Source organism: Microcaecilia unicolor, chromosome 1 (genome assembly GCF_901765095.1).
Source record: "Microcaecilia unicolor chromosome 1, aMicUni1.1, whole genome shotgun sequence".
NCBI lineage: Eukaryota > Metazoa > Chordata > Amphibia > Gymnophiona > Siphonopidae > Microcaecilia > Microcaecilia unicolor.
This window is the reverse complement of record NC_044031.1, coordinates 695,774,776-695,799,689: the sequence shown is the minus strand read 5'-3', so window position 1 is coordinate 695,799,689 and position 24,914 is coordinate 695,774,776. Positions and strand designations below refer to the sequence as shown.

At 43.8% G+C, this 24,914-nt stretch overlaps 1 protein-coding gene across 2 annotated transcripts in view; it reads right to left on the bottom strand.

Annotated features, from left to right (window-relative positions):
- OTUD7A (OTU deubiquitinase 7A) overlaps nt 1-24,914 on the bottom strand; it is a 468,456-nt gene that overhangs the window by 8,847 nt on the left and 434,695 nt on the right. For both annotated transcript variants that reach the window (XM_030188471.1, XM_030188476.1), the window contains exons 12-13: nt 13,314-13,428; nt 1,754-1,838 (exon numbers count right to left, since the gene is read on the bottom strand). In XM_030188471.1, the coding sequence (XP_030044331.1) occupies nt 1,754-1,838; nt 13,314-13,428 (200 nt within the window). The remainder of the gene's footprint in view (nt 1-1,753; nt 1,839-13,313; nt 13,429-24,914) is intronic.

The window sequence follows — 24,914 nt, the reverse complement described above, 5'->3', positions numbered from 1 at the left end:
AGGGGGGGGGGGGCGGGAGGGACGGTCCGCCCCGGGTGCACGCGCTCGGGGGGTGCCGGCCCTGCTGGTTCCCTGCTCTCTCTGCCCCGGAACAGGTTACTTCCTGTTCCGGGGCAGAGAGAGCAGGGAACCAGCGGGACCGACGCAGCTCCGAGTGATGTGCACTCGGGGCGGATCAGCCCTCCCGCAGGTAAGAATGCGGTCCGAGGGGGGGGGGGGGTTGCGCTCTGTGGGGGGGGGGGGTCGCGCCATGCTGCACCCGGGGGGGGGGGGGGTGCGCAGCGGCGACCCGCCCCGGGTGCCATTAGCCCTCGCTATGGCACTGACTAGCATAACATAAATCAATGTAGCAATAATCTTTTTACATAGAAGAGCAAAATACAGCAACAGTCCTTCAAAATTAGTCCTTCACTGCAGATCTTACTACAATGGAATCTCCAAATGAAAAAATTTGAAACATGAACTTATCTTCATGCTGCCGGGCAAAAGACACTCCCAACCGGGAGTACACGTTTCAAATATTTTCATTTAGAGATTCTATAGTAGCAAGATCTATAGTGAAGGACTAATTTTGAAGGACTATTGCTTCATTTTGCTTCTCTGTGTGTAAAAAGATTATTGCTACACTGATTTATGCTATATTAGTGCTTTTTCACACTGTATTCATTGAGGATTGTTTGCTCTTCCACACTACCTTTTGTGAAGGAAACATTGGTTAATGGCTTTGGTTTGCAGCATAAAGGATCAGATGAATGAAAAAACTTGTCCACCCTTTCTTAGCTACCAGATTTCTGTCTAGCTGTATAGGTGAGTTATATTTCTGAGGGTCTTAGGTGTTTAATCTTTATTTTAAAAGATTACACTGTGTATACACATCCTACTATATAAATGAAGAGTGACTGACGTGCCGCGCATGCACAGAACAGCGCAGCTGTTCTGCGCATGCGTGGCACGTCACACCTCTCCTGACGTTGTTAGAGGCAGGAACACAGCTGCAGGTGACCGGCGAGTACCAGGCGGGGATCGTCCGACAGCGGCTCCAAGGCACAGTCTGACAGGTCCGATCGGCTGCAGCCGCCACTGCTGCTCTGACCGCAGGCCGACTTTCCTGGGCGGAGGCTCGGCTGCACCCGGCGGGGCTCCGACCACTTTCTTGACGGTGCTTCTTTTGCCCGTTTTAATGGGCTCAACGGTTTGTCATTATATAAATTATGTGATTGACTTTGATTCCATTTGTTTGTGGATATCCCATGACGTGTACAGCAAAGTTCAACTTGAAGCATATAGCATGATTCAGAAAAACTTAAAACAAAACTGTTTTCTCCCAGTCATAAAAGTTTAAAATTTTATTGTTGAAAGTGTAATAGTCCTATGTGAACTGTGTTAACCTTTAGCTCACTGAAAAGCAGTGGTTCTCGACCCAGGCTTTGGGACACACCTAGCCAGTTCGGTTTTCAGGATATCTACAATGAGATAATTTTTCATGCACTACCTCCCATTGTATGCAAATCCATCGCATGTAAATTTATTATAGGTATCCTGAAAACCTGACTAGCTAGGTGAGTCCCTGTTATAGAGTATTCACTATAAATATGTGATAGGGTACTCTTTACAGAAAGGTATGGATGGGTGCTCTATGCCTTTTGTAAAGATGCAGAGAGACAAGCTATTCCACAGGTAATGTAATGGGGCAAACCTATCCAACTAGTACCAATGCATGCTAGGCATGTTGTGCTGGACAATGGAGATTTACCCGCGTTTCTGAGGGTATGCGGATCCATGTTACATTCATGTAGCTATGCAGAAGGTTCAGCTTCGCCTCCAAAGACAGTATGAAACTGAGAATGAAAAACAAGAGAAAGAACATAAAATGTATTCAACTACGATAATGTCTGCTCAAAAGAGAATAACCTGGTTCTACTGATTAGATTGAAAACTTCAGATCACAAACAGGTTTTAATCAGAGCATTCTGCTTCCACATGTGGACAAATGCCATAGATAAGCAGACCTGTATCCCTTGGGTACTGTAGAAAGAGCTAAAATCCCAAGTTTCTTTACAAAAGAATACATTGGAAATTTCTAATAAAATTGTCTAGGAAATCTACAAAGGTATTTTGCCACAGAAACAGGAGAAACACTATAGAAACTAAAGCCCAAGATACTTTCAATTCCTCTGTGGTTGATGCATTTGTAAGTATAAATTTTGTCCTATTGAAAGGGACACTTACGAAATAATTCTATAAAGTGGACACTAATATTTACATTCCAGTTACATGCATAAATGTTCAGAAATACTAGCATACCTGTGCATACATGCTGGATATGCATCAATATGCCTTTCTGTAAATATAATTCAATTCTCAAATCGAACAATCTTCAGGCAGGCTTAATGTTATTTAAGTCCAGGATAGCAAAGTTCCAAAAATAATTACACACACCCGAATCTTAGCAAGTGCATAAAGTTTGGTGTGACAAGACCTCAGTGGTGCAACTTATTAGCATATCCAATCTTCAGCTATTAAGATTTACGCATCCACCTCCTCATCGGTCTCCACACAATTTAACAAATTCAGCAACTTTAGTTCAATCCAAAACAGCACTTTTTAAAATCTTAAATAGAAAAATCTGCTATAGCGTGGATTTTACAGACAGCTGTGCATAAGTAGTTACACTCTGGGTACAACAGGGCCACACATTTACACATGTAACATAGGGGCCTTTTTACTAAACAGTGTTAAGTCCTAATACACACTTAGCATGCCAGAAAATGCTTTCTGCAAAATGCAAATTATTATTTTTTAAAAATATGTTTTGGAGGAGGCGTGTCGTGGACACAGAGCGGGCGTGAAAGCATTATCCACCTAGCACGTCCTGATTAGCGCGCACTAACTGGATAACACGGACTGAATGCAGGTGCACTTAGAACCTCCTAAACCGGAAGCGTTAAATATGGGCTTAGTGCCCAGGAAAGTCTCGCATTAAAATGCTCTAAGTCCATTTTGTAATGCATTTTCATAAAAGGGCCCTTTATAGAATATTCTAAGTTACACAAGAATCATTGCTATTTAGGAGCGCACATGTTTATGCCAGCTCTATGGCTGGTATAATTGCTGAGGCCTAAGTGCAAACGTGTGGAATATATACCAAGTCATGCTAGTATTTTATAAAGGGAAGTAGGCACCTATACGTTAAAGAATTACCCATAAGCGGCTAATTTTATAACAGGTCATCTAGGCTGGGAAGGTACATGAACACCTATTTTATGAAGGCACACAGGCTTGATTTTGTTGTCTTTTGAGCCTTGCTCATTCCTAATCTGTAGTTAGGCCTGGTTGCATTTGCTGAACTATCAAACATATAAATGACAAGTGACCGACTCACCTGCAAATGCGCAGTAGAGATTTCCCTCTCTGTCCCACCCTCGCGTCAAGACGTGATGACGTCAGAGGGTGGAACAGAGAGGGAAACAGATGCTGCCGCTGGAGCCTGGAGACGAAGCAACATCGCCAGTGCACCGACCTCCGCCCCCCATCCCTGACGTCGTCGCCGCTGCTCCCACCCCCCTCTGTATTGGGCCCCCTGCACGGAGGGGGGAGGGAGCGGCGGCGAGGAGGGTAGCTGGACATGGGGAGAGAGCAGGGCAGAGAGGAGGGTTGCTGGACATGGGGGGAGGGCAGGGGAGAGAGCAGGGGGGGAAGGCCAAGGGAAAGAGGAGGGTTGCTGGATATGGGGGGAGGGGCAGGGAGAGAGGAGGGTCGGTGGACAGGGTGAGGCCAGGGGAGACAGGAGGGCTGCTGGACATGGGGGGGAGGGCAGGGGAGAGAGCAGGGTTGCTGGACATGGATCGATGGAGGGGAGGGCAGGGCAGAGGAGGGTTGCTGGACATGGGGCGAAGGCATGGGAGAGAGCTGGGTTGGTGGACGGGGGGGGGGCAAGGGAAAGAGGAGGGTTGCTGGATATGGGGGGAGGGCAGGGGAGAGAGGATGGTTGCTGGACGGGGGGGGGGGGCCAGGGGATAAAGGAGGGCTGCTGGACATGGGGGGGGAGGGCAGGGGAGAGAGGAGGTTTGCTGGACATGGATGGAGGTGAGAATTGGATGGAGTAGTGGCCTAGTGGTTAGGGTGGTGGACTTTGGTCCTGGGGAACTGAGGAACTGAGTTCAATTCCCACTTCAGGCACAGGCAGCTCCTTGTGACTCTGGGTAAGTCACTTAACCCTCCATTGCCCCATGTAAGCCGCACTGAGCCTGCCATGAGTGGGAAAGTGCGGGGTACAAATGTAACAAAAAAACCAAAAAAACCCACAAATCTCACCCGTTTTAATGGGCTTAACGGCTAGTCTGTTATAAATCATAAATAATTATGACATTCCCAGCTTCCAAAATGATAAATATGGGTCTAGTTAGGTCTGATCATTAAGCTGCAGTTTAGGGCACTTTACTGAAGGTGAGGCAGGCTGTGTGGTAACCACAATGTGTGCTAACACATAGGAAAGCAAGTTTTAATCTTGAGAGGAAGGAGGCAGAGTGTATCGAGAGACACGGTCATCACTCAGCAGCACATCTACTAGCACTTTGGCCCATGTATTTTTAGCTGAAGGGATTGTTGGCAGGTGTCTCTTTCTTTCCTATACTCTACAAACCATTTACATAAAGTGTGGGCTCACCAATACAGCCACAAATAAAAACTCATCAGCTACGAGACTGCTAATCTATGATTTTACTCACTGCCAAACTTATGAGTTCCAAATATTTCTTATGGAAAACACATATATACAGTATGTGTATTAAATTGGTCCCATACAGATAAGGATTTACCTGTTAAATCATTTAGTTTAACAACATTCTTTGTATTGTAAAAAGGATTAAATTTACATTTCTTAACTTATGTGAAATTTTAAAATATAATTTTCCACTATGTATTGCACTAAAAGCATCTTCCCTTGTCTATGACTTTAAATATGTTCTTATTTCATTGTACATTATTTCCTTATCATGAATGAGAGCAGGTAATGGAACTAAAGTATATGCTCTCTTTATTTCTTCTCCTAGGTGCAGTGTCATTTCTTCTCCCTTATTCCATAACAGGTATAAACTTTCTGCCTCCAGGTACACAAATTCCCTCCCTATAACACACACTGTCTCTAATTTCATTAGCCTCAATTATCTAGATGCTGACCTTTGAGCATTTACATAGAAGGAACTTGCTGGGGCTTCAGTAGTCAGGACTGAAATACAGCTTTTAGCTCGCCTTGTGGCTGGGGTTAGGGAGGACAGTCTAATTTTAGCATAGTTTTACTTTGTGCTGGAAGGGTATGATTCTAACTCTGGGTCAGCCACCTTCATCCAGTAGATAGTCAAGTCAAACAAAGCTTTCCTTTTCCTGGCAGGCACAGAAGCAGGCCAGATCAGATTTAGCAGTTAGCCTGACAATCAGAAGCAGCAGAAAAGGAAAGGAGACAGGAAGAGAGATGTGGCACATTCCCAGGTGAGATGGAGTGGAATATCAATCCTTATAGAGCTGAAAGCACTGCACATTGCACTCTGTGACACAGGACAAAATAGGGGTCATTATAACACCTCTACTAAATTCCCCCTCTTCCAGTTGTCTCAGTCTTCATGCCTCCCTCTCCCCACTGACTTCTAATGCAGAAAAACATATATCATAGATATTTTTTGGCTTTGCATTTTAATAGATCCTTCTTCTTCACCATATTGGTTGTTTTAAATCAGTGGTTCCCAGTCTGCAGTGGAGGCAGTGCATGCAAATCTCTCTCATGAATATTCATTGTGGATATCCTGAAAACCTAACTAGCCAGGGTGCCTCCAGTAACAGGTTTGGGAACCACTGTTAACTGAGGCCCTGGTATATATTGGGCCAAAGCCAAAGTCAGAGTACATGATGGCAGATAAAGACCTGAACGGTCCATCCAGTCTGCCCAAAAAGATAAACTGATTTTACATGGTATGTGATACTATATATGTATGTATACATATAAAGTAACATAGTAGATGACGGCAGAAAAAGACCTGCACGGTCCATCTAGTCTGCCCAACAAGATAAACTCATATGTGCTACTTCTTGTGTATACCTTACCTTGATTTGTATCTGCCATTTTCAGGACACAAACCTTAGAAGTCTTGCCCAGAACTAGCCCCATTTTCAGGACATAGACCGTAGAAGTCTTGCCCAGAAGTAGCCCCACCACCCAAACACCAGCCCCGAGTTTGATTTGTCCTTGCTTTTCTCATGTCACAGAACGTAGAAGTCTGCCCAGTACTGTTCTTGTACTAAGTTCTGAAGCTAACATCGAAGCCCCTTAAAATTTACACTCCAACCCATCCCTATCTATTCAGTCATGATCAGGGCGTAGACTGTAGAAGTCTGCCCAGCTTCCGTTTTGTTTCAAATTACTGGCATTGCCACCCAATCTCCGCTAAGATTCCACGGAACCATTCCTTGTAAACAGGATTCGTTTGTGTTTATCCCACATGTCTGAATTCCATTACCGTTTTCATCTCCACCACCTCCCGCGGGAGGGCATTTCACATATCCACCACCCTCTCCATGAAAAAAATACTTCCTGACATTAGTCCTGAGTCTGCCCCCCTTCAACCTCAATTCATGTCCTCTAGTTCTACCGCTTTCCTGTCTCCGTTAAAGGTTTGTTTGCGGATTAATACCTTTCAAATATTTGAACTTATGTATCATATCACCCCTGTTTCTCCTTGCCTCCAGGGAATACATGATCAGGTCAGCAAGTCTCTCCTCGTGAAGTTAGCCACTACGGGCTGAGCACACAGAAGCACTGGGCACTAACACCAGCACTTGGAAATAATAATATATCGAACACCCCCGTTGAGGAGATAAGTGACATCTTTCCTTTGAAAAAGAAATGTTTTCTCTTGAATAAGAACTGTGTTTATGATAAGGAATTTTTCACACAGGATACCTACAAGGAGTGAGGGAGGGGGGCACGGGTGTTTTGATCATATAAGCAGTCCTATGGCTTAAAACTCAAGCACTAGTATCTGAACACTATTATACATTACTATACACGAATAGATCACTATACAGTATTTGACATTGAAGTGACACTGATATACCCAATTGTAAGGTTTCTAGTTTTTTGATATCTTTAAATATTAAGTGGAACCTTTTAAAGTGAACCCCAGATTTTTCTCTATTAAATTTTAACTGCCAGACCCTCGACCATTCTTCTAACGTTCGGAGATCCCTTCTCATCATTTCTACTCCCTCTAGGGTATCCACTCTATTGGCTATTTTCGTGTCATCTGCAAAAAGGCACACCTTTCCTTCCAACCCTTTAGCAATATCTCCCACAAATATATTAAACAGAATAGGCCCCAGCACCGACCCCTGAGGAACTCCACTGCTCACCTTCCTTTCCTCTGAGTGGATTCCATTTACCACCACCCTCTGCCACCTGTCGGTGAACCAGTTTCTTATCCAGTTCACCACTTTCGGTCCTAAGTTTAACCCTTTCAGCTTATTCACGAGTCTTCTGTGGGGGACCGTATCAAAGGCTTTGCTGAAGTCCAAGTAGACTACATCTAGCACATGCCCCTCATCTAGTTCTTTGGTCACCCAGTCAAAAAAGTCAATAAGATTCGTTTGGCAGGATTTTCCTTTGGTAAAGCCATGTTGCCTCAGGTCCTGTAACCTGTTGGCTTCTAGAAAGTTAACTATCCTTTCTTTCAGCAGTGACTCCATTATTTTTCCTACCACCGACGTGAAACTTACCGGTCTGTAGTTTCCCACTTCTTCCCTGTCTCCACTTTTGTGAAGAGGGACCACATCCGCTCGTCTCCAATCTCGCGGAACCTCTCCCGTCTCTAAAGATCTATTAAATAAATCTTTAAGAGGTCCCGCCAGGACCTCTCTGAGCCAGGGGCGTAGCTACGGGTGGGCCTGGATGGGCCCAGGCCCACCCAGTTTAGCCTCAGGCCCGCCCGCCCAGAAGCAGATCCTTATCTTGACCGTCTCCCGCCCCTGCCGCAGCGCTTCATTTAATGTTGTCGGCGCTGCCGTTACAGTTTCCCACCCCCGCGGCGGCGCTTTACACTTTACCTAACAGCCAACGCTACAGATGCAGCGCTGACGTCCGAATCCGACGTCCTGCTCCGGGGCCTTCCGCGTCCCGCCTCCGTAACAGGAAATTACATCAGCGTGGAAGGCCCCGGAGCAGGATGTCGGATTCGGACGTCAGCGCTGCATCTGTAGCGTTGGCTGTTAGGTAAAGTGTAAAGCGCCGCCGCGGGGGTGGGAAACTGTAACGGCAGCGCCGACAACATTAAATGAAGCGCTGCGGCAGGGGTGGGAGAGGGGTGAGGAAGTCAGTGGGGTGCTGCGTGCTGGCCCAGAAGTAAGGGGAGGCAGGGAGGGGAGGGAACAGAAGGGTGCTGGACTTGCCAGGGGCAGAGGGTTGGAGGGAAGGGAGAGAGGTTTTGGGATTTGCAGAGGGGAGTTTGGAGGGAAGGGGAGAGGTTTTGGAATTTGCAGAGGGGAGTTTGGAGGGAAGGGGAGAGGTTTTGGATATATAGGGGGGGTGGAAGGAAGGGGAGAGGTGCTGGATATGCAGGGGGGTGGAGGGAAAGGAGAGAAGTGCTGGATATGCAGAGGGTTGAAGTGAAGGGGAGAGGTGCTGGACATGTATGGGGGCTGGATGAAAGGGAGATGCTGGACGTGTGTGGGGGGGGGGGGAGCGGAAGGAGAGGTGCTGGATATGCAGATGATGATATGCAGAGGGAAGGGAGAGAGATGCAGGGAGAAAGAGCCAGATGCATAAGGGGAAGGAAAGAGAGGAAGAGAAGCTGGTTGGGGGCTGGGATCAGAGAGGAGAGGGACACATTGGTGTGGAGGAGGGAGAAAGGGGACATAGGGAAGTATACAGATACAGAAGGGAGATGATGGGCATTAGGTGAGAGCATGGGGACAGGGACACAAATGTGAGATGCTGTATGGGGATAGCACATGGGCACGGAGGGGTAATGCCTGACCAAGGGCGGGGGAAGGGGATATGGAATAGAGATAAAATGCTGGACACTGGAGAGGGGGGTATATGGACACGGGGGGTGGGGGGGAGAGATACTAGACAAGGGAGAGAATAGGAACGCAGAAGGGATATGCTAGGCATGGGGTGCATAGGTGCACAGAGGAATGATGATGGATGAGGGGATAAGAACACAGGGGAGATAATGAACAAGGAAATATAGGAAAACAGAGATGGGAGATGGATGATGGACATGAAGAAAGAAGAAATGTCAAATAGGAGACCCTGGCAAGTGAGTTAAGAGAAGACAGAGGGAAGCAGAAACCAGAGACTGGGACCAATATGATTTGAGAAAAAATGACCAGACAACAAAAAGGTATAAAAAAAATATTTTATTTTCAATGTTGTGAATATAATATGTTGGATTTGGAATGTACATCTTGCCAAAGTTGATGGTAAACATGGCTGGGGTCCAGGACAGAAATCTAGGAAAGGACCCCAAAGTCCATTACCAGGCTGCGCCTTCAGCTTCCAGCATGCAGGCTTTCTCTGGCCAAGGAACCAACCCCTAACACCATCCCTGGCATGTGCCATCTTTATATTTTGCACAGGAGCAAATGCCTTTCTTTCTTGTTTCTCTGGTGTTGTACTACATGCAAGGTCTAGTTTCTTGGGGTTTCCATTTAATTTATATTTCTAAAGTTTGTGGTCACTTATTCTGTATTTGGCATTTGTGTCTTGGGTGTGTGACTGAGGTATTCTGTTAGCATGAAGTTTCCATGTAGCATTCTGTAGTAATTTGGCTTGTTCAGCTTTCCTGATAAATGTATTTGTATTGTAGGGCCCTACTCAGGGCCGTGCCTAGGGTCTCTGGCGCCCCCCTGCAGACTATCAGTTGGCGCCCCCCTGCAAAACACTATACACAAACTTGTGCAAAAACACACTCATAACCTCACCAAACCATAACAGCACTAATTCCAAGGATAGGACGAGCTACAACCTTATGCGTGAAAAGGCAGAACTGTAATTACACCGGGCTCTAAAACACGAGTACACAACCTAGTGAAACAAAAAAAAAAAAAAAAACCAACACCAAAAAGGGCTGAAAATGCTACACGCTAGCAGAATACTGCACCTTGATCGCACATGAAAACACATGACACAACAGATATGAACGCAAAATACAGACTCAGCATGCAGCAATACTAGAAAAATTGAAACTTACATGCAAAATATCACAGATGCACATTTCCAAAAGCTGACATATTCCAATTAATAAATTCTGAATAAAATACTTTTTTCTACCTTTGTTGTCTGATTATTCAGTTTTTCTATTCGCTTTGGTCCCAGTGTCTTCTGTTTTATGCAGTGTCTTCTTTCCATTTGATATTTTTTCTCTCACCATGTCCATCATCCTCCTGTGTCCTTATGCGTACTGCCTACCATCTGTAGCCCTGTCCCTATCCTTCATTGTCCCGATCCAGCTCTTAAATTCAGCAGTTTTCCCTCCATCCATATCCAGCATTTCTCCTCACTCCCCTCCATCCATGTGCATATACTTCCCTCCCCTCCATCCATGTCCAGCACCGTCCCTGTTTCTCTCCTACCCTTCCATCCAGTGTCATCCCTCTTTCTCTCTCCATCCTTCCACCCACTACCCTCTCCCAATCCTTCCGTCCATTGTCTCCCTCTATCTTAACCCTTTTCCATTCAGCATGTCTCTCTCACCCCATCCTTCCAGTGTCTATCCTCTTTCCCTCCCTACCAGCATCTTCCCTCATTCTGCCCCCTCCTTCCAGCATTTTGCAAATCCAATACACTGTAGTTAAGCTTCTACATGCCTGTAGGAAATTTGATCACGTTACCCCTCTTTTGATTTCAGAACATATGCTCCCAATATCTTATAGGATCTCTTTTAAACTTAATATTCTCTTAATCTTCGGGCCTGCCCTCTTTCTTAGCTAGTCTGTTGGTTCCCTTTCTCCTGCAAGGGCCCTGCAGTCTGCTGCCCAAGGACTTCTGACAGTTCCATCCTTCTGTAAGGTTGAGCTCCACTCATCCATTACCAGCAGCAAGCATTTTTTTTCACTGCAGTTCTCATTCAAAACCTTCAAAATCAGTTACAACATCCATCAGTCACCACTCCCACCTTCCTTTAATCGCTGTCCATTGCAATGATTCTGTTAGGAATTACCACTAATGGAACCTAAATGCTAAACAAATGAAACAATACATTTTACACTGCAAAAACTGATTTACCTGACACCACCAGACCCTTGTGTTTTACGGTAGCTGGTCCAAATCTCTGGAAATCGTGTCAGAGGGGCACTACCTGGCAGAGGAAGGCGCTAGCATAAGAAGAAAAAGCAGCGCGGGGCCGCAGCAGCCTTCAGACATGCGCTGTCGGCTCTGCCGATCCTCTGCTCCGAAACAGGAAATTGACGTCAGGGGGCAGAGAACCGGCAGAGCATGTCTGAAGGCTGCTGCGGGCGGCCCCGCGCTTCTTTTTCTTCTTTTGCTGGCTGTGGGAAGAAGCGGCGCCGGCGGCAGCAGTGGCTCAGCATAGGTCAACAGCAGCGGCGGCGGCAGATTTCGTCGGGAGTCTAGTGCTAACATGGTAAGCGGGGTAAGCGCGGCGCCCTTGAAGGCAGGCGCCCCCCTGCGGCGCTTACCTCGCTTACCGTGTTAGCACGGCCCTGGCCCTACTATAATATTTAAGGCACTTCTTTTTCATAGGTAGGATCTTTGTTTTTGGAAGTTAGTGTTGGCATGGTAGATTTGCTCAAGGTTCTGAGTGACTTTTGTTTTATAGATTTTTTTAAAGTTAATTTATAATATGTCTGTAATTGAGATTACACTAGAAAACAAAATTTCTTTATATGATGAGTTTTATGGAGAATTGTCCTTGCTGTGCTCTGTATCCATTGTTGGTGGAGGGCCAGGAGGTTCTCTGGATGCAGAATGTGTTTGGCTTCAATACCATATATGTGTTGGAGGACCATGGCTCAGTGGGGCTGAATAGTGCAGTCTATTGTACTTCCCTTAGCTCTAAATTGGCCTGCAGCCACTGAAGTCTGCATTGCAACCCTCATTGAAGTTATGGGGAGTGGGGTAGGGACAGAGCATGGGTGCATCAGGTTTGCTGTTTTTTTCTTTTTCAAAAAAGTTGGCAACTCTAGTGCCCACCCATCCAACCTGTTGGCCCACCCAAAAATTGCCTTCTGGCTACGCCACTGCTCTGAGCTCCTTCAGTATCCTGGGATGTATCCCATCCGGCCCCATAGCTTTGCTCACCTTCAGATTCTCCAGCTGTTTATAAACTATTTCGTCCGTAAACGGCGCAGTATCCACTCCATTACCAGATGTTCCCTCAGCAGCCAACCATGGTCCTTCTCCAGGATTTTCCTCCGTGAACACCGAAGAGAAATAATTGTATAGTGTGTTCGCTTTATCTTCATCACTCTCCACATAGCCATTCTTATTATCTTTCAATCTTGCAATTCCATTCCTCTCTCTTCTCCTTTCTCCAATATATCTGAAAAAAGTTGTCACCTCTCTTTACATCTTTAGCCATTTTTTCTTCTGCTTGCGCTTTTGCAAGCCGTATTTCCCTCTTCGCTTCTTTCAGTTTAATCCGATAATCTTTTCCAGAGGAGTAGCCTAATGATTAGGTTGGGGCTGAAAACCAAAATGTCTAGTTCCAATTCCTTGTGACCTTGGACAAGTCATTTAATCCTTCATATCTCAAATACAAGCTTGGTGGGGGGGAGGGGGCAAGTCTATAACTGGGACCCTCTTGCTGCATGGGAAGTGCCTATCTTACAACAGCATCCAAGCGATGAATTTCTTTACAGAACACCAAAATAAACCTGCACTGGCACGTTTGAATGTAAGCGTGCCTATTAATGTCAGGTCAATGGGTGTGCCTAACTGCGGCATGCAACATGAGTAACTTACAGTATTCTGTAACTTGCACATATAAGTGGCAGCCCTGCCTGTGCTCTGCCCACATGTATGTCCCCTTGCAGTAATACGGAGCATACAGAATAGCGTATAGATCACTTACGCATGCAAAGTGTGTACAACTGCACATGCTCAGTTATAGAATTGACTTTCATGAGTGTAAGCCACACAAAGTCAGGGAAATACTTACTGTACCTGAATGTAACTCACATGAACTACTGAGCAAGACGTGAGCTAAATCCAAGTCCAATGCAGGCTCTGAACAGGCTGGCTAAAAAGATACTCACACTTCACCTTACTGCTCTTATTCACAGTTTATCTTAAAGACACATCTTACTTGGCTAGTCTGATGTTATCATTGTCATCTTTTCCCCACTCCCAGTCCTTCCCAGGATCAACGGCAAAGTGCAAAGGAAGTAACTTGTGTTCAGAATCCGTCAAAGGGATAACCGCTGAAAAGAATAAAAACAGAAGTGAAGAGATCGGTTAGAAAGAGCACCAAAAGAAAGTTGTTAGAGAACTAAAACAACAACAACCCCTCCCCCCCCCCCCCCCCCCAAGAGACAAGAACTTTATTGGCACTTCTCAAGGAACACATAATAGGCAACAGATGAAAAAGAAGTGATTTGTGTTTCCATATTAACTGGTTATAAGGTTTATAAGTTCATAAATAGTTGAATATACCAATATCTTGATGTAATTACCAGAGTGTGTGCATACTTATCTATATGTACACATACATATACACTTCTAAGGGGTCCTTTTATTAAGGTGCACTGAAAAATGTCCTGCGGTAGTGTAGATGAGTGTTTTGGGCGCGCGCAGAATCATTTTTCAGTGCACCTGTAAAAAGTGCAGCAAAATGAAAATTGCCGTGCGTCTATTTGGGTCTGAGACCTTACCGCCAGCCATTGGCCTAGTGGTAAGGTCTCATGTGGTAACCGGGCGGTAATGTTCTACGTGCGTAGAATACCGATTATCGCCCGCGCACTAGACAATAAAAATATTTTCCGGCACACGTAGTGGACATGCGTCGAAAATGAAATTACCACAAGGGCCATGTGGTAGCCAGGCGGTAACTTAAACTTGACACGTGTTGGGTGTGTGCAGGCACCTACGCAGCTTAGTAAAAGGGCCCCTAATAGTCCAAATTTATGGTCAAGGTTTTACAGAGAGACATTATTGGGTATCAATGATATAGCTACTTGCTAGGGAAAAGTTGCAATCCAAGAATTCCGAGCTACATTTATTTATTTCAGTTTGTAAGCTACTTATAAAAATATGTTCACAACAGAGCTACAAGCATCACAAAACAAAAATACAGCTAACAAATAGACAAATCCACAGAAATGATAGATACACCAACTCAAAACAATACTGCTGAAGAAAACAAAACCTCATGTGGAAAAGTTTCTAACCGCCCACATATTTGCAAAGTCCACAGACAATTTTTATCTTTAGACTTTGAAAACTGCCTAAGGAAAAACATAACTGCACACATTTTTATCTCCATTTTCTGCAGGGACATTTTCCAAGTAAAATAATGCATGTCCTTTTGAAAAATCAAAAATAGATGTGTATTTCCAAATCTTGCTTCCAGTATTGCTTTCCCCTGCTGTGGGTAAAGATTACAATACACATTTGGTGGTACCAAAATTCTGCCTCCATAGAAGGTGAACAATATTCTAAAAGAATATTTCTGTGGAAGCAATGTTTACCCCCAGAAATAGCTTTAAAATGGAAATATGAGGTCAGTACAATACAAATAATACTGTAGCATGGAAGAATATTCAAATAACAGATATGATATCAGCATACTACATGAAACACCCAATAAGCAATACACTAGAACATTCAAATAGCATAGATATGATACTAATGCTTTTCTATGTAACTGAGGGACCAAGTGCAGATACATAGATGTGGACATGATGGGTATTACAGAGTCAAATGGGAAAAATAGATAGGTGGTTAAACTGAAGACAAAATCTTTGTAGTTAAACAAGATCTGAGGAACTGATCAAAGTTACAGGGTGTTCACCAAGCTAGTCCAGGTGTGGAGTGGAGATATAAGAAACTAGACTGAGTTATAACGTGTGTAGCAATCTAGTCCAGGTGCATAGTCAGTCATATGTATTTAAGACTTATGAGAAGAGCCAGGCTTTTACCTGCTTCCTGAAGTAGAGGTATTCTCGAGTTACATGTAGCTCCTCAGAGTAAGTGTGGGGGCTACTCCTGAGAAGGCTCGCTGGAAGGTATCACATCTTACAATTTCTTTTGTTGAGGGTACAGATAGCAATGCTTCTTGAGAGGATCTTAGAGGTCTATACAGGGCTAACTTATTCTTTAAGTACTCTGGCCCATTCTGTCTGAGGACCTTGAAAATCAAACTCAGAGTTTTAAATTTAGCCCTGTAAAGTACTGGTAGTCAGTGTAGCTTTTGCAGGAAGGGTGTGATGTGGTCACACCGCTTGCAGCCTTCTATCAGTCAAGATGTAGAAGTCTGAATTAGTCGGAGCTGATGCAAGCTCTTTTCTGCTTGACCAAGATTCCTGACCTGAGATTTTAAATTCATACTTCCCAAAAGGTATTTTGAAGTCAGGTATTTGTTCACTTGTGTTAGGTACCCAAAAAATCTGTTTTGCTTGGGTTCAGTTTGCCCATTCCTGAGTGGCAGTTAGAAAAAACTGTTATGCAAAACTGTGGGTAGATCTGATTCAGTGGGCATGAGTAGTGGCACATCATCAACATAGATATAGAATTGTGTGCCTATTGACCAAAATAGCTGAGCCAGAGGTTTGAGGTACATATTAAATAAAATGAGAGACAATATGGATCCCTGTGGCACCTCACAGTTCAATGCCCTACCTAATGATGTGCTGTTGTTGAAGAAAACTGATTGTTGTCTGTCTGACAAATAGGATTTGAACCATGTAAATACTGTGCCACTGATACCTGTTTCTGCCAGCCTTGTAAGCATGATATTATGATCCATTTATTTTATTATTACATTTATATCCCACATTTTCCCACTGATCGCAGGCTCAAAGTGGCTTACAAGGTCTGTAGTGCAAGCTACAGTACAAGAAAAACAATTATACAAATTGAGAATAAGATATAAAATAACAATTAAACATCAAAAGGCAAGTGATAATGACAGGTAATTATTGTCCTTGGATCTGAATTTATAGTAATGGTTAATTCAAGTTAGGTTAAACATGGGGAATAAGCCTTCTTAAACAAAACTGATTTCAATAATTTTCAGAAATTTAGGTAGTTCTGGGTAGATTTTACTTGTTTGGGTAGAACATTCCATAATTGAGTGCCTATATATGTAAACTTGGTGGCGTAAATTGATTTGTATTTAAGGCCGCTACAGTCTGGGTAGTGTAAGTTCAGATATGATCTTGAGGTACTGAATCTGTTTCTGAGTGGCAACTCAATTAATTTGAGCATATATTCTGGGATTTCACCGAAGATTATCCTGTGAATTAGTGTGCATATTTTAAAGGCTACTCGTTCTCTAATGGGGAGCCAATGTAGAATCTCTCGAAGTTGTTTTGCAGAATCAAATCTGGGTTTTCCAAAGATCAGTCTAGCCGCAGTATTCTGAGCTGTTTGTAATTTCTTTAGTAGTTGTTCCTTGCATCCCGCATGTATAGCTTTGCAATAGTCCATGTGACTTAAGACCATAGATTGTATCAGATTGCGGAAGACATCACGAGGAAAAATGGTTTTATTCGTTTGAGTCTCCACATTGAATAAAATATTTTCATTATGGTGTTGGTTACTTGAGTCTCCAATGTTAAATGTCAATCAATTGTGATCCCTAGAAGTTTCAAACTATCTGAGATTGGTAAAGAAAGGTTGGGAGTATTTAAAGTGGTGGGATTATATTTGTTATACTGTGATGACAGAATTAAACAATGGGTCTTTTCAGCATTTAATTTCAGGTGGAAAGAGTTAGCCCAATTGTCCATAGTGGACAGTCCAAGAGTGACTTGATTGGTAATTTCATCCAAATTGTTATTAAATGGTATGTATATTGTTACATCATCTGCATAAATAAAAGGATTTAAACCTAACCTGGATAGAGCATTGGCTAGTGGGGCCATCATTATGTTAAACAATATGGGGGACAGTGGTGATCCCTGAGGGACTCCGCAAACTGCGTTCCATGAAAAAGATAAGGCTGAGTTCATTTTCACTCGATAGGATCTAAATGAAAGAAAACCCTTAGTACAGTTCCACCAATTCCGAAATAATCCAAGAGGTATAACAGGATGTTGTGGTCAATCATGTCGAAAGCACTGGACATATCAAATTGCATAAGGAGTATGCTCTTGCCAGCAGCAGTTAGTTGTTTAAACTTGGACAAAAAAGGGTAACCAATACCATTTCAGTACTATATGAGGATCGAAAAACGGATTGTGAATCATGTAGGATGGAAAATACTCTACAAGTTGTTTAGTTACCTTGCTGTCCATTCATTTTATTATCAATGGCATGGAGGCAATTGGACGGTAGTTAGTAATGTCACTTAATTTTTTCTTATTATCTTTGGGAATGGGGGTAAGGAGTATGTTTCCATAATTTTTTGGGAAGAAACCAGTTTTAAGCATAAAGTTGAGGAGTGTGGTAGCCGTGTTAGTCCACTCTTAAGGTTATCAATAGAAATCAAACAAAATAAAACATGGAAATGAAAATAAGATGATACCTTTTTTATTGGACGTAACTTAATACATTTCTTGATTAGCTTTCGAAGGTCGCCCTTCTGCAGGGAGCAGATGAGTAGAAGGTTGCAGACGATGCAGGCAGGAACAGGTGATGCAGGCTGGGGCAGAGGATGCTGGCAGGAACAGATGATGCAGACTGGAGCAGAGATTTCAGGCAGGAACAGAAGATGCAGGCTGGTGCAGGGATGCAGGTAGGAACAGATGATGCAAACTGGGCAGAGGATGTAGGCAGGAACAGATGATGAAGGCTGGAAACAGACGATGCAGGCTGGGGCAGAGGTTGCAGGCAGGAACAGATGATGAAGGCTGGAAACAGACGATGCAGGTTGGGCAGAGGTTGCAGGCAGGAACAGATGATGAAGGCTGGAAACAGACGATGCAGGCTGGGCAGAGGTTACAGGCAGGAACAGATGATGAAGGCTGGGGCAGAGGATGTAGGAAGGAAACAGATGATGCAGGCTGGGGCAGCAGATGCTGGCAGGAAACAGATGATGCTGGCTGAGGCAGAGGACACAGGCAGGAACAAGATGATGAAGGCTGGAACAGACGATGCAGGCAGGGGCAGATGATGTAGACTTGGGCAGAGGATGTAGGCAGGGGCAGATGATGCAGACTGGGGCAGGGGATGCAGCCAGGAAATAGATGATAAGGCTGGAAACAGATGATGCAGGCAGGGGCAGATGTTGTAGGCTGGGCGTCCGCGTCGTGGAGGAAGGGGTTGTCCGTGGGGAGGCCCAGCCACGGAGGAGGCCCATCCACGGAGGAAACCAAACAATTCACAGCGGAGCACCTCAAGTTACACCAGAGGATCACAAGCCACAGCAGAGGCAGCCCGATCCAGCAATGTTCTCGGCTGGCACAGATCTTAAAATGGCTCCGTCTCAGGTCGGGCCGTGATCGATTTCCTGGAGCAGCAGCAGCAACGTGATCCTCACACGGCGGCCATCTTAAGGCTGAGGACAGTGGTCGATGCAACTCGAAGGCTGATGAGAAATCCAACAACACTAGTTTTGAGGCAGATCGCCTAACATGGTTTCTCAGCAGATCATCGAGATGGGACACAGGAACTATCGCTGTTCTGTACTCAGGTCTGAAGCCAGATTAACATGGTCTGACCAATTAATTTCATTTAGCCAATCATGGACTTGAATGCAGACTGTCTGTTCTATAAGTTTTGCCAAGAAAGGAATGTTGGAGACTGGTCAGTACTTTTTCAAGCTTGTCCTGGTCAAGGGAGCTCTTTTTCAGTGGGGCCACACCACAGCTCTTTTTAGTGTTCTTGGCAGCTGCCCTTCCACAAAGAAGTTCATTTTTGTGGCCCCTTCAATGAGACCTGTGCTTGCTTGCTGTTCTATCTTTGCTGGGCAGGGGTCATGAGGGCAGGCTGTCTTTCAAGAGCTCCTCTGTGACCTGGTTGATTGAGTCTCTGATGGCTGTGCATAGTGGGGGAGAGGGAGTGTTCTCCTCACTAGCTAGTGAGAGATTTGTTGGAACTGTCTGTAGGTCCTGATGGAGACCTTTAATTTTGTTAGTATAGTATGTGGCAAAATCATTGCTGGTTAGTTGCAACTGGGAAGGCTGGTTCTGTTGTGGGGTTTGCAGTAGGCTGTTTACTATTTTAAATAGATGCTTGGTTGAATTTGCAGCTTGTTCAATGTGTTGAGAGAAATATTGTTTTTTTGGCTAAGGCCTGCCAGTACATTGCTATGAGTTTCTTACAGTTGAGCCTGCCTTAATCTAGGTGAGATTTGTGCCATTTTCTTTCAAGTTGGAGTCTTTGACACTACACATGACCTGTAGATCTGGGGAGAACCACAGGAATGTTTGTACGTACATAATAGGACCTTCTTTAGAGGAGTTGTTTTTTTTCTAATGCCATTGGCTAAGCGTGCATTCCAGATATCAACCTGTTCTGACACTATCATCATTTTTCATCCACTTGGGGTTAGGACAAGGCCTCTAGGAAGTTATCAGCAGTCGGATTATTCATGTCTGAAAATTTCTTCCAGACTTGGTTGGGCCCATCTGTTTTTGGCAGTCCATAATAGAAAATGTGATTAGAAAATGATCTATCCATGAAAGGGGTGTTATCTTGATGCCACCATCCTTGCGCTCAAAAATGTTGACCCATTCAACTCTAGCATATGGTCCTTTTTATGGGTTGGAGATTTCATCACCTGAGTGAATTCTAGAGGAGCCATTATATCAAGGAAGGCAGCAGTGATGTCTGGATTTTGATGTGTAAGTTAAGGGCTCCTATGATCAGTAACTAGGGTAGCTCAGGGTTACCTCAGTCACCAGATTCAGCAGTTCTTGCACAGATGTATTGCAAGGTGCTCTATATATGCACTTTATGTGCAGATATGCAATTGTAAACCACATGTTGCTTTTATGTATCGAATGATGGTGCTTCAAATAGTGGATAAATAAATAAAATAACTTACATGCATATTTGCTGCACAAGTTAGGCAAATGGTTAATAAAATTTCTCTCTCAGTCACCTACACATATGAACAGTAATTCTATAAAGAAGGCATCACCATTTAGGCACCAAGAATGTGTGTAAAGAACTAGTGTACTGGCATTTACCGGTATGTGTGTATGTGCACACCCACACGTGTAAATACTATTCTATTAAATGGCACCTAAATGCGATGGCATGTAGTTTGAAGGTGGATCTACATATGGGTGGAGTCTTAGCAGAATGTAGAGTTATGCATATAAATTTAACAATCCAGATGTAAGCATTTATACCAGCTCTATGGCTAGTTTAAGTGCTTGTGCCTAAAAGATAGGAACAACTTTTATGTTAGTATTCTCTAATATGCTCTGGATAGTGCCCCTTACCCTCATATTGTCACATTTCAACCTTCAAAGGCTGGGTATAAAGGTTAAATATAGGGGACAGAAGAAACTCCTGGGGAACTCCCCATTTGAGGCACCAAGCAAAGGTTGAACAATCTTCCATCACCACTTAAGGCAAAGCTTCCCAAACTGTGGGTAAGGACCCCAAATGGGATAAAAATAAACCCACATTTGGAGTCTTAACATGGGCAGGCTTTCCAAAGGTGCATCATTATTCTGCACCTCCAGGGGGTCAAACAATTTTATTTGACCATTATCATAGGGTCACAGCCACTAAAAATTGAGAAGAATTGACTTAAAGCAACCTGTTTTCCAACAAGGATTGAAACCAGTGCAATCAGGGACCAGGAAGGAATGTTATGCTTTCATGAAGAACTGGCAATATATTCACAATGTTTTTTCACCTTCCCATGATGACTTAGAAAAAGATGTGAGGCAATCAGAAGACAGTTGGAGTCGATGGATATTTCAACCTAGACTTCCCTTATATTTATTTATTTGTTACATTTATACCCCACATTTTCCCACCTATTTGCAGGCTCAATGTTGCTTACATAGTGCCGGAGCAGCGTTTGCCACTATATAGTAGGCTGGCTCTGTTTGGGGCAGGGCACCATTTTGAAGATGGCATCACCGGAGGCAGGAGCAAGTGTGTATTGCTCCTGCTTCTTTTGAGGTACAGGTCTAGGAGGCTTGGAGAAAGGTTGGAGGGGGGGTGCTGCTAGACACCAGGAATTTTTTCTTTTATGAATTGGGGACAGGGGATCTGGTCAGGGGGGAGGGAGGGGCCCACTAGATTACCAAGGATCTTTGTGGATGTTGGGGGATCAGATCAGATGGGTGGGAAAGCCCACTTTACCACCAGGTATTTTATTTTTTTTACTGTTGGGGACCTGGGGGGGGGGGGGTGTCACATCAGGTTGGGAAGGAGGAAAGTCACTAGACTCAGGACAGGGTGGTCAGTTTGGAGTGAAAGAGGGGGTGATGTTAGACACCCACTCATCTCAACCAACCTTTCAATGCTGCCCTGGACCAGGCACAAAGTTTTCTGCACACAACACACGGGAAAAATGTTTTCTTTTCCTGCCTAGCCACAAGATAGCTAATGACCGCATTAACTTGCATTTTAATGTGATCTGCTGTAAGGGTTTCCGTGTGAGTTAACACTTGCACTAAAATCTTTTCTGCATGCTACCTTATTTATTTTTTATTTAGCTTTTGCTCACAGCTTTTTCAGTAGTAGCTCAAGGTGAGTTACATTCAGGTACACTGGGATATTTCCCTGTCCTTGGAGGGCTCACAATCTAATTTTGTACCTGGGGCAATGGAGGGTTAATTGACTTGCCCAAGATCACAAGGAACAGCAGTGGGATTTGAAACGGGCACCTCTGGTGCTCTAACCAGTAGGCTATTCCTGCACTCCATTTTGCAGTAAAATTATGTTACGCCTGCGTTAACCACATTGGAAGTTTTTTGCATGGGCCCCTGAGTGACAAGAAGCTGGCCAGCTCAGTGTTCAACTGATGATTTCAGTGTGATGGATTGTTTTCTCAAGAACTAGAAATACAGCTTGTGTACTGATTGCATTACTGAAACATGCTGACTTTAAAATGTGGAGGAGTAAATGCCTTGGTAGGTTATTTTCAATTAAAGCAGCCGTCCTAAGTACACAAGTTAGTTGGAAGGTTGAGCAGAAGCTTCATTAAGACATTCCTTTCATTTTGATACTATTATTTGACGTCTATGAAAGCTCCTTGCTCTTAGTCACTCCCATTTTAATGAACTTAAGCAAACTGGGTGCTGTTATGCTGACCCCTCACTGTAGGGATGAATGTAAAGCATGGCTAGTAGATAAGCCGACTCAGTGAAACATCTAAGAAAGAGGTTATGTTTATAATAAAAAAGGTATAAAAATATAAGCAGTTTTCATATAGTAGAATTATTTCAGCTCTAGAGTGCCCTCTACTGTCATATGCAAACAGCTCTCAAGTTGGTTCAGTTTCTTTCAATTATGTGAAACAGGTTTGCAAACAAAGCTGTAGGCCATATTTTGTTAACTGGACTAACATTACATTTGTGATTCTTTTATAGAATTCTGCACCCTTCATCAGATCACTGCAGGATGAGCTAGGGATGATATTGCCTGAATAAGAAGTATATTGTATATTAAAGGCTGATTTACAATGGTGGTGTTTATTTTCAAACAGGAAAGAAGAGATGATAAGTGTGCAGAGAGATGAGAAAGTGTAAAGCTGAAAAATTCTGGAGCATGATCTTATTTTACTTGCAATAAGACTCAGGAAGAATCAGCATTAAGCAGTGTTGGAAAAATACTTGTATGCAGAACTGGGAGCCTAGAGTTCAAGCTCACTGAGTTGAATTACACAAACTTAGAGTTTATTTATTTATTTGTTACATTTGTACCCCACATTTTCCCACCTATTTGCAGGCTCACAGTGGCTTACATAGTACCGTAATGGCGTTTGCCAATTCGGTTGATAACAAATACAGGTGATATTGTGGTCGAAAGAGGTAGGTGTGTATTAGGCACCATGAGGATCGAAGGGAGTGAAGATTGTATTCATTCTATGAACCTGGATCCCTTGGTTTAAAGATCATGGTACTAACCACTAGGCTGTCTCTGCTCTGCAGAGACATCTGTGTGAACATTTTCTAAGAATGCTGCCAGACGTCCTTGTCCCTTGCCGTTCACATGTTGGACATTGCTCATGCTGGACATCCTACTACTACTACTACTACTTAACATTTCTAAAGCGCTACTAGGGTTACGCAGCGCTGTACAATTTAACATGGAAGGACAGTCCCTGCTCAAGGAGCTTACAATCTAAAAGACAGCACATGGATGTCCATCTCACATATTTTCCAACAGGAAATCCTGATATATTTTGTGTTGGAAAATACATGTGAGCTGGATGTCCATTTTGGATGATATGAGCTGGCTGGATGTCTCTATTCTAACTTGGACATTAGTTTGTTTGAATATTTAGAAATTCAAATATTATACTTCTGGTGGAGCTGCTAGGCAAGATGACTGCAAAATACTAAGCTTCCAGTTGTTTGCTCCCAAACAACCTCCCATGGAGCCAATTCAGGTCTCTTACAGACTGATGACAGATATAAGTATCATCACTTGATAATGGTTGGAATGCAGGCAGGATGATTTTGATGTGGACTTTGCCATTCGGCAGTATAGCAAGGTTGTTTATAGAAAAGTGCAAAATCAATTCAAGGTGCAGCCCCTGAGAAAGCTGCCAGACTTGCAGCAGACAAGTATTTTTACTGGAGATTACTTCCTTGGAGTAGAGCGAGCGTCCTCTAGTAACAGGGGATGGCTTCTTAATAGTGAAAATACGAGAGAGGTTCGGGTGGGACTCTTGCTATTTTCTAATAACTAACCTTGAACTACCTCTGAGAGCTTGATCAGTTCAAGCAGGTAAACCACAAACTCAGATGCTGCATGGCCTGACCAGTGGCGTAACCAGAAGGCAATTTTTGGGTGGGCCAACAGGTTGGGTGGATGGGCACTAGAGAAACACCTGCCACCTGATATGTCCTGCCCATGCCCCTACTCCTACTGCACACCTACCCCACTCCCAATAACTTCACTGGGAGTAGCAGTGCTGGCCTCAGTGGCTGCAGGCCACATTGAGAGCTAGGGGAAATATAAGAGGGTGCACTCTTCATCCTCCACTGAGCCACGGTCCCCCAACACACATATGGCTTCCCTTAAATATGCCCTAAATATTACAGTGGGGCCCTAAAATATCAATACATCTATCAAGAAAACTGAAGAAGCCAAAGTACTATAGAATACTACATAGAAAATTGATGCTCTCAGAATACTTTGGCCACAAACACTGAACACAAATATAGAATAAGTGACCACAAACTATAAACAAATTAAATCAAAATCCCAGGAGGCCAGACCTTGCATTTAGCACAGCACAGAGAAATACAAAGAGATGCATTTTCTCCTATACTGTGCAAAATCACATGCAAGAGACAGTGTTAGGGGAGGTACAACTAGGACAACTGCGTTTGGCCCCCTAGCCAGAGAGAACCCCAGGCCAGCTGGAAGCTGAAGAAGGTGCAGCCTGTTAGTAAGCTTTTGTGTCCCCTTCCAAATTTCTGCTTTGGGCCCCAGCCATATCTAGCAGGATGTACATTTCAAATCTGACATATTCTAGTCACAAAATAGAAAAATAAAATTATTTTTCTACCTTTTGTTGTCTGCTCATTTTATTTTTCCAAGTCATGTTGGTCCCCAGGCTCTGGTTTCTACATCCTTCTCTTAACTCACTCACCAAGGTCTCATG